This window comes from Lynx rufus, unplaced genomic scaffold (genome assembly GCF_022079265.1).
Source record: "Lynx rufus isolate CCGP_SWC_20201006 ecotype Redwood Valley unplaced genomic scaffold, mLynRuf1.p SCAF_23, whole genome shotgun sequence".
Lineage (NCBI taxonomy): Eukaryota > Metazoa > Chordata > Mammalia > Carnivora > Felidae > Lynx > Lynx rufus.
In genome coordinates this window covers 8314231-8330643 of record NW_025814838.1, presented here as the reverse complement: position 1 = coordinate 8330643, position 16413 = coordinate 8314231, and the positions used below count along the sequence as shown (strand labels likewise).

At 42.2% G+C, this 16413-nt stretch overlaps 1 protein-coding gene across 1 annotated transcript in view; it reads right to left on the bottom strand.

The window, feature by feature from the left end:
• Positions 1-16413, bottom strand: part of DNAH3 (dynein axonemal heavy chain 3) — a 163770-nt gene that overhangs the window by 109609 nt on the left and 37748 nt on the right. The window contains exons 18-21 of the mRNA XM_047087673.1: positions 11851-12062; positions 7195-7286; positions 2511-2625; positions 427-543 (exon numbers count right to left, since the gene is read on the bottom strand). Of these exons, the coding sequence (XP_046943629.1) occupies positions 427-543; positions 2511-2625; positions 7195-7286; positions 11851-12062 (536 nt within the window). The remainder of the gene's footprint in view (positions 1-426; positions 544-2510; positions 2626-7194; positions 7287-11850; positions 12063-16413) is intronic.

The following is a 16413-nucleotide window of genomic DNA, read 5'->3' as shown; positions in this document are numbered from 1 at the left end:
CAGTTCAAGTAACTTTCCCAAGGTCACACAACAAAGTACAAAGCCAGAATTTGAACCCAGGCAGTCTGGCTCCAGAGTGGCCTTAGCTTATGCCACTTCCACAAACACTGAGGCAAGAAAGGAGCCTAAACCCCTACCCTTATGTAGTTTATATTCTAGATTACTCTAGCTCATAAAATACTTTACAAATGTATTTTTATTCAGTGCATTAAAATCATCTCATCTTCTCTTTTGGCAGACTACTGTAAAGGCTCAGAGTGCCATATGCTTACTTGGATGGTTATTGCTTTCAGTCTTGAGTTATGTATTTTTTCCAATCAGGAAAAAGTGAGCTTCTTTGTTAACTGAACTTAAAAATCTTCTCCCTCCTCCAGCAAACCCAGAGCTAATGAGACATCAAGAACCCTCAATCTCATTTCCTCTTACCCGGCATTCTGCTTCTATTGGTTTGATGAATGGGGAGCCACACATAGTCTGGGTCTTTATCACGTGATCATCAAGTAACAGCTGAATGTCATCAACCGCACACAAGATGCTTGTACCCTATGAATAAAGATTCCCCGACCGTTCAAAACCACAAGCCCTCCCTCCCCGCCCCCCACTTTTCATGCTGATCTCCAAAGGGCCCACAGCTCAGATCTCCACCCAAGTGGGACAGAAATCTGTCTCACAGGGCATGGAATTTCTATTCTCTTCCTTGAAAGTGTTCTTAAAGACATTTATTTTCTACCTCCTTTGCAGAAGTCAAACATGGTCCCAGCCCAGACCTACAACTAGTAGCTGTTGGGGACTGGGTGGGGGAAGGGCATATTATTCTAGTCCCTTCTCTATGTTCCTACTTCCACTTGCTTTGCTGGTTCTCTCTCAGGTAGGATGAGCTGCTAATCTGACTGGTTGGACCTTGACCTGTGGTTCCCATACTGTGTGCCAAGGTACCCCTGGGCACTGCAGCAAACTAGCAGCAATTAGTTGTGGTTATTTAAAAATGAAACACAAATGTTTTTTTCTTTCCATTTATATGGATTAAAAAAAACAGTTGTTGAAATGACACAAATACTTATTAAAGTTGTTTGAACCTTATTACTTCATAAACAAAGCTGTTAGGTGTTTCTTTCAGCCCAGGGAGGGGAACTATAAAAAAACAAAGGTACCGAGACACAAAGGCGCCACACACAGAAAAAAGTTTGGGAACTTCTGCCTATACATTTACTGGGCCATATTTTACTAGGAGCTCAGGTTACTGTGCCTTGGAGGTCAGTCCCTGTGAATGGCACTCTTCTTCCTCCTGGGCCACTGTGGTGAGCAAGCTGATAAGGGTCTGCCCCTGTCTGGCAGGTCTGGCCTTTCTGGATCTGTTTTCACTTCCTTCAAGCCCACATCTGGGTGGTTAAATTGGAGCTAGGATATATTCTCTCATGTACCTTCTACCAGTAGCTCTGCATCAGAAGGTGTGTCTAGCTCTTGATAAAGTGCTACTGTGACTCCCTTTTGCTGTCGATCCTTGTCTATAGTTGTGTCAGTCCCAAACTCTGAAGATGGGCCAGGTGCAACTGACCTGTTTCCAGGTTCCCCAGGTTCAACCTCTCACCCCAGCCCAACAGCCCCTAGCAGTATCCAATCCCATCAGGTGATGTAGCACCAAGCTACTGGCACTGTCAGTGGCCTGGTCTTGCTGAGAGAGGCCCCAGTTCTCTTCCCTTACATTGGCTCAGCTATAGTTCCTATCCACGTGATCAAGGTGCCATGACCATTCAAGTTAAAGTAGTGGAGAATCACAAAAGATAACATGCAGCCTGGGGGACAGGGAGTTTCTCAATCTGTACTGCACGTTAGAAAAAAAAAAAAACAGGAGTGCTTGAAAAATACAGATTCTGTGGGTAAGAGGAGCCAGAAAGAATCAATTGCGGATTTTTTTTTTTTTTTTTGAGATGCTCTAAGCATTGTTTACCCAGGTATGCTTCTGAGAGGCCTGGGGAGCCCTCCCTGGGAGATGCTAACTCAGCAGGCTTACTCAGTTTCTTTGCACTGAGAAAGCCTGTAGCTCTCAATCAAAAGGCCTTTCTCATTTAAAAATGCACCCTTCCGGTGGGTGGGCTGGGGAGGAAGAATGACTGGCACGTGAAGGCAGATGGGAGGAAACAATCTAATGCACAGGATAGTGATTATAGACAAGACGGCAAGAAAAACTCCAAAGTTGCTAAGAAACTGGATCTTAATTGTTTCTACCACAAAAAAGAAATGATAATTATGTGACATAACAGGGCTGTTAGCTAACACTAGGGTGGTGATCATATTGCAATACATAAATGTATCAAATCAACACGTTTTACATCTCAAACTTACATAATGTTGCATGTCAATTATATCTCAATAAAAATAAATTAAAAAACAAGACGTTAGGGATCCCTCCTTCCCAAGTGCTGTTGCAATTCTGAATGACTCCCCTCTGTCACCTGCTACATAATCAAGGTGGTGCTGTCAGGGAGCTGGGCAGTTGGACTAACACTCACAGTGTCCCTGTACTTCACAAAGTTGAACGTCATGTTAACCCAGTCTAACTTCATTTTTTCCAGGTTTTTCTCCAGAGAGTATTCCTTACTGGCGGCTGCACCAATGGGCTCCAGTCTAGAGAGAACACAGCAATAGCAACATCAACAGGAGGAAGGAGGGCAGTGAAAACATGGCAGAGGAGTAATTTTGGTTCATCCTTAAGACAAATTCAAAATGCCCTTAATTTTACTAAAATGTTTAATAACACCCGGCTCTAAGACGTGCTGGTTACCTCCAGTGTTTTGCAGAGTTTCTTACCCTAGGCAACAGTGGTGTACGGGCTGTGTTATGGGCTGAATTGCATCCCCCCAAAAATCATGCGTTGAAGTCCTAAACCCCAGAATCTGAGAATGAGGGGTATCCCGTTTGGAGATAGGGTCTTTACTTTTATTTTTGAAGTTTATTTATTTGAGAAAGACAGGGGACATTGTGAGTGGGGGGAGGAGGGGGGGGCGGAGAATCCTAAGCAGGCTCTGTGCTGCCAGCTGTGGAGAGCCCAACGTTGAGCTCAAACTCAGGAAACCGTTGGATCATGATCTGGGCGAAATCAAGAGTCAGACGCTTAACCCACTGAGCCAACCCAGGTGCCCCAGAGATAGGGTCTTTAAAGAGGTAGTTTAGTTATGTATAGAGTTGTTGATCACTATATTGTACATCTGAAACTAATATAACACTAATATACTGGAATTAAAATCTTAAAAAAGAGATCAGTTAGAGATAGTTCAGTTAAAATGAGGTCATTAGGATGGGTTCTAATCCAATATGACTGGGGTCCTTACATGAAATTAAGACAGACACACACAGAGGTAAGACCATGTGAGGATACAGGGAGAAAGCGGTCTTCTGCAAACCAAAAAGAGAGTCCTCACAAGAAACCAATTCTGCCAATGCCTTGATCTTGGACCTCCAGCATCCAGAACTATGAGAAAATAAGTTTCTGTTGTTTATGCCACCCAGCCTAAGGTATTTGTTATAGCAGCCCTAGCAAACCAATACTAATTAACTATTGGGAGAGGGGGCTGTCCTGTACATTGGAGGATGTTTAGTAGCATCCTTGGCATCTACTCAATAGATGCCAGTAGCAGACTCCCCCTGCTCCCACCTCTTGCCAGTTGTGGCAATCGAAAATGGCCCCAGATATTGTCAAATGTTTCCCAGTGGGGGTGGGGTGGATTGTCCCCAGTTGAGAACCATTCTTTCAAAGCCATTAAAATAAGACCCCCTTTTCTCTATTTTCATTTACTCCTTATTTCCCCCAGAATTATTATTGACTTCCTATTTAGATGTTAGAACTTCTGTTAATTTACACGATGGCTTTGTTCCACTTCCTGTCCCTGCCTTTTTTTTTTTTTTTAAACATAATCTGTATACCCAATATGGGGCTTGAACTCACAATCCCAAGATCAAGAGTCACATGCTCTACGAAGTGAGCCAGCCAGGAGCCCCTGCCCTACCTTTTTAATTTTAATGTTTACTTATTTTTGAGAGAGAAGAGAGAGAGAGAGAACATGAGCGAGGGGCAGAGAGAGAGGGAGGCAGAATCTGAAGCAGACTCCAGGCTCTCAGTTGTCAGCACAGAGCCCAACACAGGGTCCATGATCTCATGGACCAAGAGATCATGACCTGGGTTGAAGTCGGACACCCAACCAACTGAGCCACGCAGGTGCCCATGTCCCTACCTTTTTAAAAATCACTGCTATTTTCCTGATATGCTGGGTCCATATCCATAGCCCCTCTGTTCCACAGAAAAGGGGAAGACAAGTTCCTTTCTTCTTGCTTCCACATGGAGAGTTGGGGTCCTAAACTCAGGTGTGGCCTGGGAATTGGGAAGAACCGGGAAGCCAAGTTCTTGGAAGGAGAAGGAGGGATTATTCTCTCTGCCTCGGCACTTGTCTTTCATTGCAAGCTTGACTGGAGATGACACTATCTGGTCTTTGCATATAGGCAACTGAAGCCCAGATGAAGCAAGTGATATCCCCAAAGCCTCAACTGCAGCCGGGGAGTGCTGGAACCAGGTCCAGACACTAGTTTCTCTGACTTCCAATCCAGTGTTTCTTCCTCCTCCACTATGTGCCTTTTCTCTTCTCCTTATCAGAAGGAGCAAGAGAATTATCCACACGTGGTCAGCCAAATAGGGTCAACTAAACAGAGCTGAGAATCTTTGCTCAGCTTCCTTGAGAGTAGTGGATGAGGCCCATTCCAAAGAATGACTGATCAAGACTTCAGGAGCATGGTCATCATCCTAAATGTGGCCTTCTTGGGAGATGACAAAATGAGTGTGCATTTAGGGAATAATTAATAAAGGCAGGTGCCAGCCCAGGTGGGAGTGAGACAAAGAGGCTGTCTGCATGTCTGTGACCAAGTCACTCAACAGGCCGTAGTGGGTCTGCCTCTGCACATACCAGGGGTTGTTGGTATAATTAAATAAGATAAAATGTTTGCAACATGCTTTATGACTTATAATTATGCAAAATATTGCACAGAAGCATTAATGAGTTTGGGCATCCCTGAAGTCCAGCAACAGTTGACCTTAACCAAATGTGCTAAAGGAGCCCATTAACAGTGTGATGTGACAAAACTGCATTAACTATGGGATGATGGAGACCTGGGACTGCACGCCTCACTAACAGGTTGTGGCTGAGAACTTAGACGTTAACTCAGCTCAGGTTATATGCCTTACCTCATAACCCTCAACATGACTCTAATCGCCCAGCTACTATTCTTCTTCCCATTTTACAGATAAGGATACTGAGACACACAGAGGCAAACAACTTAGCCAAGGTGTCACCACTTCTGGGTTTGTCACAGTGGGGCCAGCTGGCACGGAAAGTGGCAGAGTTGCTGTGTGTTTGCTTGGTTTCCGTCTCCTTAGAGGAGTTTATTTTTTAGGCAGTACAGGGTAACAATACTTTAGGCTCTCGAGTCAGCCAGTCTGGGCTCCAGTCTTGGTTCATTGAGTTACTAGCTGTGACCTCTGTCAAGTTACCTAAACACTCAGATCAACTTACTTCCTCATCTGTAAAATAGGAATAATAATAGTAGCTACAACATTAGGTTATAGTGATGGATAAGTTGGTTAATGTTTATTAAACGTTGATGCAGCATAAATGTTCTATAGCTGGTCTCTCTTAGAAACATCTATCTTATCGGGGAAAATGAAGCCTTTTCATGAAATAACCTACACCGTTTCTGTGGGTTTTATTTCATAGCCAACAATCTCACTAATCTGTCTCTAGGCTTCCTCCTCACAAAGGGACTACAATGGTGGTATTAGGGGGTTGGGAATCAGAGCATTCAGATGGCAGAGAGATTTGGGGGCCTATCCCACAGGGATGGAGAAAGGGGTTCCAAACTCTGGCGTGCATCAGAATCACCTGGAGCAGTACTGCCCATTCTAAATAAAAGGTGGGCCACATGTCACTTTAAGGTTTCCAGTAGTCATATTTTGAAAATGTAAAAAGAAACAGGTGAAAAAATTTTTAATAATTTATTTAATTCAGTATATCAAAAATATTCATTTCAACATATAATCAATATTAAAACTCATTAGACATTTTGCTTTTTTTTCTTAATAAGCCTTTGAAACCCAGCCTCTAATTCAGAATAGTTACATTTCAAGGGCTCAGTAGGATATGTGGCTGGTGGCTTCTGGACTGGACAGTGCTGATCCGAAAAGGCGGTTAAAGCATAGATTGCAGGGTCCACACCCAGAATTTCTGATTCAGCAGACTGGGGTGGGGCCCGAGAATACACAATTCTAATAGGTTCCCAGGTGATGCTGATGCAGCTGGTCTGGGGCCACACTCTGAGAAGCATGTGTCGAGTTAGACCTGAACCCAGCTGTCTGACAGGGACTCCGGTCCAGGCAATACAGTATCTCCCATCCCCTGCCCTGGAGGTGTGGACAGTCAAGGTCCAACGAGTCTCTGGGTCCTGAAAACAGCAATTCAAAGAACACAGTTTCTTGCACACAGACTCTAGGGGCATTTGGAGAAAAGGAGAAAGCAAGTGAAACATTCTCTCACTGGACCATGTTTCCCGGACTCTAAGAACTCAGAGGGCTGCTCCTGTTTATTGTTGGTTTTTTGTTCAAAAGAGGAAACTGGGGGCGCCTGGGTGGCTTGATCGGTTGAGCATCCAACTTCCACTCGGGTCGTGATCTCACGGATCATGAGTTTGAGCCGTGCATTGGACTCTCTGCTGTCAGCACAGAGCCCACTTCGGATCCTCTGTCCCTCTCTTTCTGCCTCTCTCTCTCTCTCTCAGGAGGGAGGGAGGAAGGAAAGGAGGGTGGGAAGGAGGGAGGAAGGGAGGAAGAAACTGAAGCCCAGAAAAGGTGGAACAGTTTTACCTGAAGTCACTGAGACCTGGGCTTGGAGCTCAGGTTCCAAGAGCTTTTTTGTTTGTTTTTTGTAATTTCCCTTTAAAATAAAATCTCTGATTCAATTTTCTAGTTATAATACATCATCAACCCAGCAGCTGAAAGTGAGTTTCACCAGTAGCTAATCACCCAAGGTGGAGGTTATTAAAAATCCTTAAGTTACCCTGAACCATAAAGAGAAAAACAGCCTGAGGTCAGTCATATCCTGTAGGAACTTAGATACTTTGATGGAAAAGCTTCCTGAAGGAGAGAAGGAGTCTTACTTGTCAACAAATTTGCCGAATCCGTATTCCAGCATATTTGAAAGGCAAGTTGTTTCTGTGGGTTTTATTTCATAGCCGACGATCTCACTGATCTGCAGAAAAAAGAAGAAAACAAGTGTGTACTGTCCAAGGTAGCACTGGCCAGTAGGCTTTCCATGATGTTGTACTCTGCGCTGTCCCTTACAGTAGCCACCAGTCACATTTGGCCATTGAGCCCTGGAAATGTGGCTACTGTGATTGAGGAGCTGATTTTTTAAATCTACTTTTACTTAAAATTGAATAGCTGTGTACAGCTAGTGGCAAATGAATTGGCTGGTGCAGGTCTAAAAATGTGGGAGGCTGCCTAGGGCCCGCACTGCATTCCATCTGGCTTACTGGGGGTCTCTACCCAGCAGCACTCGGTGGTCTTTGTGAGGACCAGTGGTGTCAACTTGTGAGCATCCTGGGGGTGCAACCGGATCTGGTTTGTTTTCGTGCTCCTAGTGCAAAGCCTGGTCCGTGACAGAAACTTCAGTGTTTGCTGAGTAAAAGGAGGAAGTCATGAGTACACAGACCCCCTCCACACAAATTCTGTGATCTGAGGATGCCGAGAAGGAAGAAATCCGCTCTGTCCAAATATCTTCCTTTCCACCCCAGTGTGCTAACTTGTTGGAACAGTTCGCAACTGTGCCCATTCCTTTGGTGTAAATACTACCCCACGCTTGTCTTTTAAGTGAAAATATCCCTGAAGAAGGTCTCACTTGAAATCTCTGATGGCTTTGAATACTCTTCTCAAAGACAGAGATCTGGGGGAGGATGAGGGTTACATGTGCTCAAGAGGAGGAGCAAGAAGACTGAAGGATAATGAGGCTCTGTAAGAAATCTCACCTACTGCCCAATTTTGTCTCTGTTCAACCCCAGGAGGACTACAGAATGTCAGAGCAGAAAGCAATGTGAGAGGTGCAGGCTGTTCTGTCCTACTTAGCCCTGTGTCCCCAGGGCCTGGCAGTCAGTAGGCATCAATAAATATTTGCAGAGCAAAAGCATGAGTGAACCAGCTAATTCAAATGGCTTCCAATCTGGGTCCTGAGGACACCTGGAGGACCACTAGCATAGTGGAAATCAGAAGTAATAAACACTTATTGAGGGCTTACTATGAAGTAGGCACTGTTTTAAGACTTTTATACACTCATTTCATTCCCTCAATATGACGAGGAAGATACTAATGTACTATTACTCTTGTTTTACACATAAGGAGACTCAGACAAAGAAAATAAGTACCTTGTCCAAGACCATCCAACTAGTAAATGGCAGAATTGGGACTTGGACCCAGTTCTGCCTGAAAAGCTCTTCTTCATCACATCTAGTGGGGCTCTTAGGTCTTCTATGTACAGTTGTGAAGGTTATACACTGCATAACTCTAAAAAGTACAATTCACACTGTAGCACACACGAACAGCATTCCCTAGAGTTGTGGATTGCAGTCTGCACAACTTTCCTGGTGGCCCTGGACTTTGATTTATTCTCAATACCTGAAAATACGGCTTAGAACACACACTATCTCTAGGATTAAATGACATAACTACATAAAGCATTTGGCATAGGACTTGGCCAACTCAGAGATTGGTAGTTTTATTTATTTATTATTAAAAATTTTTTTTCAACATTTATTTTTGATAGACAGAGCATGAGTGGGGGAGGGGCAGAGAGAGAGGGAGACACATAATCTGAAGCAAGCTCCAGGCTCTGAGTTGTCAGCACAGAGTCCTATGCAGGGCTGGAACTCATGAACAGTGAGATCATGACCTGAGCCAAAGTCAGATGCTTAACTGACTGAGCCACCCAAGTGCCCCTATTTTTTTTTTTTTTGTAATTGCTTTTGTTAATTATAGAGACTAACAAAACATCTGGCTTTCTAATTCTAAGAGCTTGCAGCTGCCCTGTCTACTATGGAGCCACTAGCTTCTTGTGGCTATTAAGAACTTGAAATGTGACTGGCCCAAACTGAGATCCGCTCTAGGTGTAAAAGAATACCATGTTTCCAAGACTTAATATGAAAAATATGAGATCACATTAACATTTTTTACATCGACTACCTATTGAAAAAATATTTTGAGGGGCGCCTGGGTGGCGCAGTCGGTTGGGCGTCCGACTTCAGCCAGGTCACGATCTTGCGGTCCGTGAGTTCGAGCCCCGCGTCGGGCTCTGGGCGGATGGCTCGGAGCCTGGAGCCTGTTTCTGATTCTGTGTCTCCCTCTCTCTCTGCCCCTCCCCCATTCATGCTCTGTCTCTCTCTGTCCCAAAAATAAATAAAAACGTTGAAAAAAAAATTAAAAAAAAAATATTTTGAATATGTTTGGTTAAATGAAATGTAAATTTTTTTCATCTGTCACTGCTTTTAAAAAACATGGCTACTAGAAACTTTAACACTAGACATATGGCTTGTATTATTTTCATTGGGCAGCATGGTCCTAGAGGGCTAGCTTTAGTACACATCACCGTGGTTTCTTCCTAAGTCAAATGTCACCCTGTTCCATCTTGTTTTAAATCACAGTAGCAACCCCTTTGCTGATATCAGTGCCCCAAATAAAGGGACTAGCCCTACCTGCTTAAGTTCTGGGAAATGGTCAGAAACCACAGCACAGCCACCCTATGACCCCAGAAGTTACATTTGGTAGCCTTGACAGCAAGAGGTGGTTTAGCCTTCAGAGCCCCCTGCCTGAGCCAGAACCTGTACAAATGGATCTCTTGAGTTAGGCATTTGGGCAGAGAATGGTTCCCCTAGGCCGGTGGCTGTCACTAGGGTGGCTTGTGGTTTGACCTACAATGCATGCAGGACAGGCCTCTGACTGTGGGCACCCCTTTTATGTATCTGGTGGCCTCTTTCCTGTCTGAGCTCACTTGTAACTGTTCAGCCCACTGGGGTTCCACTTTAGGGGCTCATTATTCAGGAGCCACCTTCTTGGGGCTATATTCCACTCTTACCTACAGCTTACTGTCCCCTCTGACCTGATATTTCTTTCCCCATTTCCCCCATCTAGGCTGAGTCATAGACCTAGATTCCAATTCCCTCTCCCACCACTTACTAGTCACATGACAATTTACTTATTCTCTCCAAAGCCTCAGTTTTCTTATCTGTGGAGATGATCATCCCTACTTCAAAAGGTTGTTGAGAGGATAAAATGAGGGAATCCACACAAAGTATACAACACAGTGCCTAGTTCATAGTTGGTATGAACTATGTTTGAGCTATTACTGTTATTATTCTTCTAAGGAATTTTTTCCCCTTCTGTCCATCTAAGTGATCTGTAAATGAGAATTATGAATGTCTAGGAATGGTTGGGATTTTTAAAGTGTCTACATGTGGGAATAGCATCATCAAAGGGAAAGGACCAGGTGAAGGAGATGGCTTTCCGAGTCTCCTGAGGGGTTTTTTAAAGGCCATTGATGAGGGCATTTTCTATAGCGCCATCTCCTGGAGAGACCTAGCACTACACCAAAGGCCACTTGTCTATCCAACCTCCCCAACCCTCCAAATGGGCCAATGTACTAGTCAGGCTAGGTCCATAGGGGCACCCTATGAGCACCAAGTGGGGGCAGGTGCTCCTGTGTAGCCCTCTCTGCTGGGACAGCCCAAGACCATGTCTCCTAAGAGGACCTCTCCCCTGCCCTCCTTTACACCCTTTACTTAGGTGTTGAGTTTCAAGGCTTTCTGGGAAACTGAAAGCAGTTCTTCTTTACAGAAAAATCCAGAATCTCTGACATATCAAGATCTTGGTCTTCCCAGAGAGATCAAAATGCTCTGAGCTCAGACTTCATTCTCTGGAAGGTAATGGGTGTGCTCTCAGATTAGGTCCTTCCAGAGACATGTCCTCAGTCTTGTGCATGTTTCCGAAAGAGGGAATTCTAGGCCAAGTCACAGAGAAATCTGCCTATGGAGAGGCAGTCTCAACTCCAACTCCCTGGTAGAGGACGTTTCAAGGCCATTTCTAGCCCTTGAATGTGATGATTATTTTAGAAACACAGTCAGTTTTCTTTTTTCTGCTTAGTGTTCACACCACACTTATCACCCTCACACTTAGTTGCTTATAAAAGTCCCAACTATTTTTAGAGGAGAATATTTATTATTCTCATTTATAGACTCAAAGGGCTGAAAGAAGAGTGAGGTATTATTTCCGAACATAGCCTGCTGGACGATGAAGCTCTACAATATCATTGGCCCAAGCAGGAATCATCTGGCATTGTCAAGAGGCCCCAGGAAAAGGCATGGCTTTCTCTTTTGTGTGTCCTTCATCAAGGGACAAACCCAGGCCCCTCTCACTGTAATTCAATGCCCTTATCATCCTTTAGGGTCCTGAGCAGCCACTTGCTTACAAAAGCAGACTACAAGAGTCTTTCTAGCCACTGGCTGAAGCAATATTCAATCATCAATAAGGGGATCTCCAAAGAAAGGGGTCAACCTGTTTATGTGGAGAGGCAGGCATTTCATTCTGTATCCTGCCTATTTCCTTCCTTTAAAAGACTTTCCCTCCCATTATTAACCCCTTGGCTTCAAGCAGGTTTTCCTTTCAGAAAGGAGAGGCTTGACCCAGTAATGGTTCCTGCCTTCCAAAGGGCGACCAGGACCAGGTAGGCATAGGCATTGACTGGCTGGCTAGAGGTGGACAGTGACAGTCACCTGCTGCCAGTGCCGGTCTTTCATCCCTGGGTTGCAGGAAATGCTGAGGATAGGGATGTGTTGCTTGAATTTCTCAATCTTCATTTTCACATTCTCTGCTAACCGCCTGGGTGCAGGTACATCAGCTAGAGTCTTGGTCAATTTATATATCGTTCTCCACATATTCCCTACTTCCTCTGAGATTTCCTCAGCATTCAGCAAAAAGAGGGGTCCTGAAATAGAAATCATGAGAGAAGGGTCAGACCACCAAGTAGATGTTAGTCATGGGTACACCTTTAATTCCCTGAATTTAGGATTCTGCCTATCTATGGTATGGATATGGGAACAAGCATAGGCTTTGGAGTGGGGTCTGGATCTAAAACCTCTCCTTAGCCAATGAAACATTGGGCATGTTTGTCTCAACTTTTCTAAGCCTCAACAGTATCACCTACGATACAGGGGTAATAACGGATACCTTGGCAAGTGACCGTAAGCAAGGTAAGTAAAGTGGCGAGCACAACATAACGCCTGCTGTGTAATGCAAGTGTAGTCATGGAATCAGTTGTTAGCCCTGGTTGTAGATGCCATTACAGAAGCAGTAAAAGGTGCTCCACAAATACTGTGAAATATTAACAACTGGAGAATGTGGGTGAATGAGGATATGGGAGTTCTTTGTATAGCTCTGGCAACTTTTGTGTAAGTTTGAAATTATCGTAAAAAGATTCTTTTCAAAACAAAAATTGACCCCTCATTAAAAAAAAAAAAAAAGTGCGCCAAAACATTAATTTCCTTCTCCTCCTTTTCTTCATAGGGATCCTATAGCATTTGGGTTTCACATTTGGTCAAAATCCTTCCACGCTGCTGCTTTCTTCCCCGAGGATATATCAAATCGGTGTTAACTCTTGTGTCATGATGTTGCTAATTTACTCAAAAACACTCTTATTTCATGGCTACCAAGACTAAATAAAGCTTCGTTAATTTAACTTGTTTCATCAGCCCAACATTTGTGAGTTGAGTGATCAAAAATTAAAACTCTTTGGAGCACCTGGGTGGCTCAGTCAGTTAAGCATCTGACTTCAGCTCAGTCAGGTCATGATCTCACAGGTTGTGGGTTTAGGCCCTGCATCAGACTCTGTGCTGATAGCTTGGAGCCTGGAGCCTGCTTCGGATTCTGCATCTCCCTCTCTCTCAGCCCTTCCCCTGCTCATGCTCTGTCTCTCTCTGTCTCTCAAAAATGAATAAACATTAGAAAAAAATTTTTTAAATTAAAACTTTTTGAATTGTACATAGTGTACAGGAAATATATAAAAATAATAATACACCATGTCCAATTGGGGTTTTTCATGGTAATGTGAGGCTTGTTTAATATTTGAAAATCAAACAATGTAATATACTCTATTAACAATCTAAAAAAAGAAAATCACATGATAGTATCAACAGATGTGGAAAAAGCATTTGAAAAAATTCAGTATCCATTTATGATAAAAACCTCTAAACCAACTAGAAATAGAAAGAAGCTTATCAGCTTGATAAAGGGCATCTATGAAAAACCTCTACTACCACCATACTCTTGTATATTGGAAATATGTACGGTTTTTTACATGTCAATCATACTATATCAAAGTGATTTTAAAAAACAAAACCAGAGGTGCCTGGGTGGCTCAGTTAGTTAAGCTTCTGACTTCAGCTCAGGTCATGCTCTTGTGGTTCATGAATTCGAGCCCTGCATCAATCCCAACTTCATATCCTCTGTCCTTCCTCTCTCTCTGTCCCTTCTCTGCTCATTCTCTCTCAAATGAATGTATGAATGAATGAATACATAAATAAAATTTAAGGCTTTTCTATAAAAAAACAAAAAAAAAGGATAAAGAATAGAGATAAAGAAAGAAAGAAAGAAAGATCCCTAACAGTTAATGGTGAAAGATGGAATACTTTTTCCCTAAGACAAAGCAAGAATTTTCACTCTCATAATTCCTTATCAACATCATACTTAAAATCCCAGACAGTACAATGAGGCATGAAAAAGAAAGAGGAGGCATACAGATTGGAAGAGAAGAAATAAAATGTCTTAGTTTTCCTGATGACATGACTGTTTATACAGGTGATCCAAGAAATCTAAATAACAACAATAATGAAATCTTTGCTGGAGAGCAAAAACACTGTAACAGAAATGAGAATATATCTGATGGGTTCATTAGTAGACTAGACGCAGCTGAGGAAAGAATCTTTGAGTTTGAGAATATGTCACTAGAAACTTGCAAAGTTAAAAAGAAAATAAGATGGGGGGAAGAAATGGAGCAGAAAGGCTAAGAACTGTGGGATAGCTACAAGATGTGTAACACACTGGTAATGGAAATACCAGAAGCAGCAGAGAAAGAAATGGAAAAAATATGTGAAGTATTAATGACTGAGAATTTCCTCCAAATTAATGTCAGACACCAAGCTACAGATCCAGGATAAATGCCAAAAATGACACTTAGGTATATGACATTCAAGCTGTAGAAAATCAAAGTTAAAGAAAAAACTTGAAAAATGCCAGTGGTGGGGGGGGGGCAGGGGGAAACACCATACCTTTAGAGAAGCAAAAATAAGCCTTACATTCTACTTCTCCTCAGAAAACACACAAACAAGAAGAGAGTGGAATGAAGTATTAAAAGCAATGAGAGAAAAAAAAAACCCAACCAACCTAAAATTCTCTATCCTGAGAAATTATCCTTCAGAAGTGAAGGAGTAACAAATACTTTCTCAGAGAGAAATTGAGGGAACTTGCCAGTAGGTACCTTGCAAGAAATGTTAAAAGAAGTTCTTCAGAAAGAAGGAAAAGTATTTGTCAGAAACACAGATTTACTTAAAGAAAGGAGGAGCATTAAGGAAAGGATAAGTGAAGGTAAAATAAATACTTTAATTTTTCTTATTCCTAGATGATCTAACAGTTTGTTCAAAATAATAAGAGCAACAATATATTTGATGATTACAGTTTATATACAGGTGTAATGAAGAACAGAAATGACACAGCAGATAGAAGGGAAAAATTAGGAACACTTTGCTTTTACAAGGCATTTTTGAAATGAAGTTATATATAAACTTTAAATATGGCCCAGCAGTCTACTCCCAAGCATTTATCCCAGAAGAACAGAAACTTATGTTAACATAAAAACTCATGCATGAATGTTTATAGCAGCTATATTCATAACAGCCTAAAACTGGAAACAGACCAAATATCCACCAGTGGATAAATGGGTAAACAAACTGGTATATCCATGCAATGGAACACTACCCAGCATAAAAGGGAAGGATCTATGGATGTATCCAAAAACTTGGATGAATCTCAAAGTAGTATGCTGTGTGAAAGAAGCACTCTCAAAAGGTCTCAAAAAGACAAAACTATAGTAATAATGAAGAGCTCAACAATGCCAGGTCTTCTGGCTGAGGGGAGAGTGTGACTACAAGGGGCAGTACAAGAAATTTTACTGAAATGATGAAACTTCTGCTCTCTGATCGTGGTGAATCTATACACGTGTTAACATTTATATACCAAAAAAGTCCTTTTTGTTGTATATGAATTAAAAAAATTAAATGTAAAAAAATTAAAAAAAATTTTTTTTTAATTTTTGAGAGAGACAGAGTGGGAGCAGGGGAGGGGCAGAGAGAGAGGGAGACACAGAATCCTAAGCAGGCTCCAGGCTATGAGGTGTCAGCATAGAGCCTGATGCAAGGCTTGAACTCACGAATGTGAGATCACGACGTGAGCCAAAGTCAGACTCTTAACCGAACCAAGTGCCCCTAAGTGTAAAAAAATTTTAATACAGTATCTCTTTCTAATAAAAAGACTTGGTCAACTATAAATATTTCTCTGACACCATAAAAATTTTGTATCTTAAACCAATGAAAAGCATCATGTTTAAAGGTGACACTCTGCAAGAATTCCCATGAAAATCAGGAAGAAGACAGAGATGCCCATTATTACCACTGTTTATTTTGGAAGTGCTGGTCAACACAGAACAGTGAATAAATAAAGGGGTATGAAAATAAATAAAGAAGGTAAAATATATTGTTTAGATATGGCTGATAACCTGGAAAGTTTAAGAGCATCAGTAAAAATGCAAGTTTTTTGAATGAAAAAGAAAATACCAATTTAAACATAAAATCAACAGAGGTGCCTGGGTGGCTCAGTCAGTTATAAGCATCTGACTTTGGCTCAGGTCATGATCTTGCGGTTCATGGGTTCAAGCCCCACGTTGGGCTCTGTGCTGACAGCTCAGAGCCTGGAGCCTGCTTTGGATTCTGTGTCTCCCTCATTCTCTGCCCCTCCCTTGCTCGCATTCTCTTTCTCTCAAATAAACATTAATGAAAAATAAACATTAAATCAACAAAACTAAACAAACAAATAAATAAATAATTCTATAGCAAAAAGTTTTCAAAGCTATTATTTCCCAGGTTCATTGAGGGTGTGAAGAATGGGCACTCAAGTGCTGCTAGAAGGGTAATAAAACATAACTTTTCTGGAAGACCGTAACAATATCATCATCATCAACAACGAGTTTTTAAAATCCTAGTAATTTTCATTACAATAGCTTTGATCTA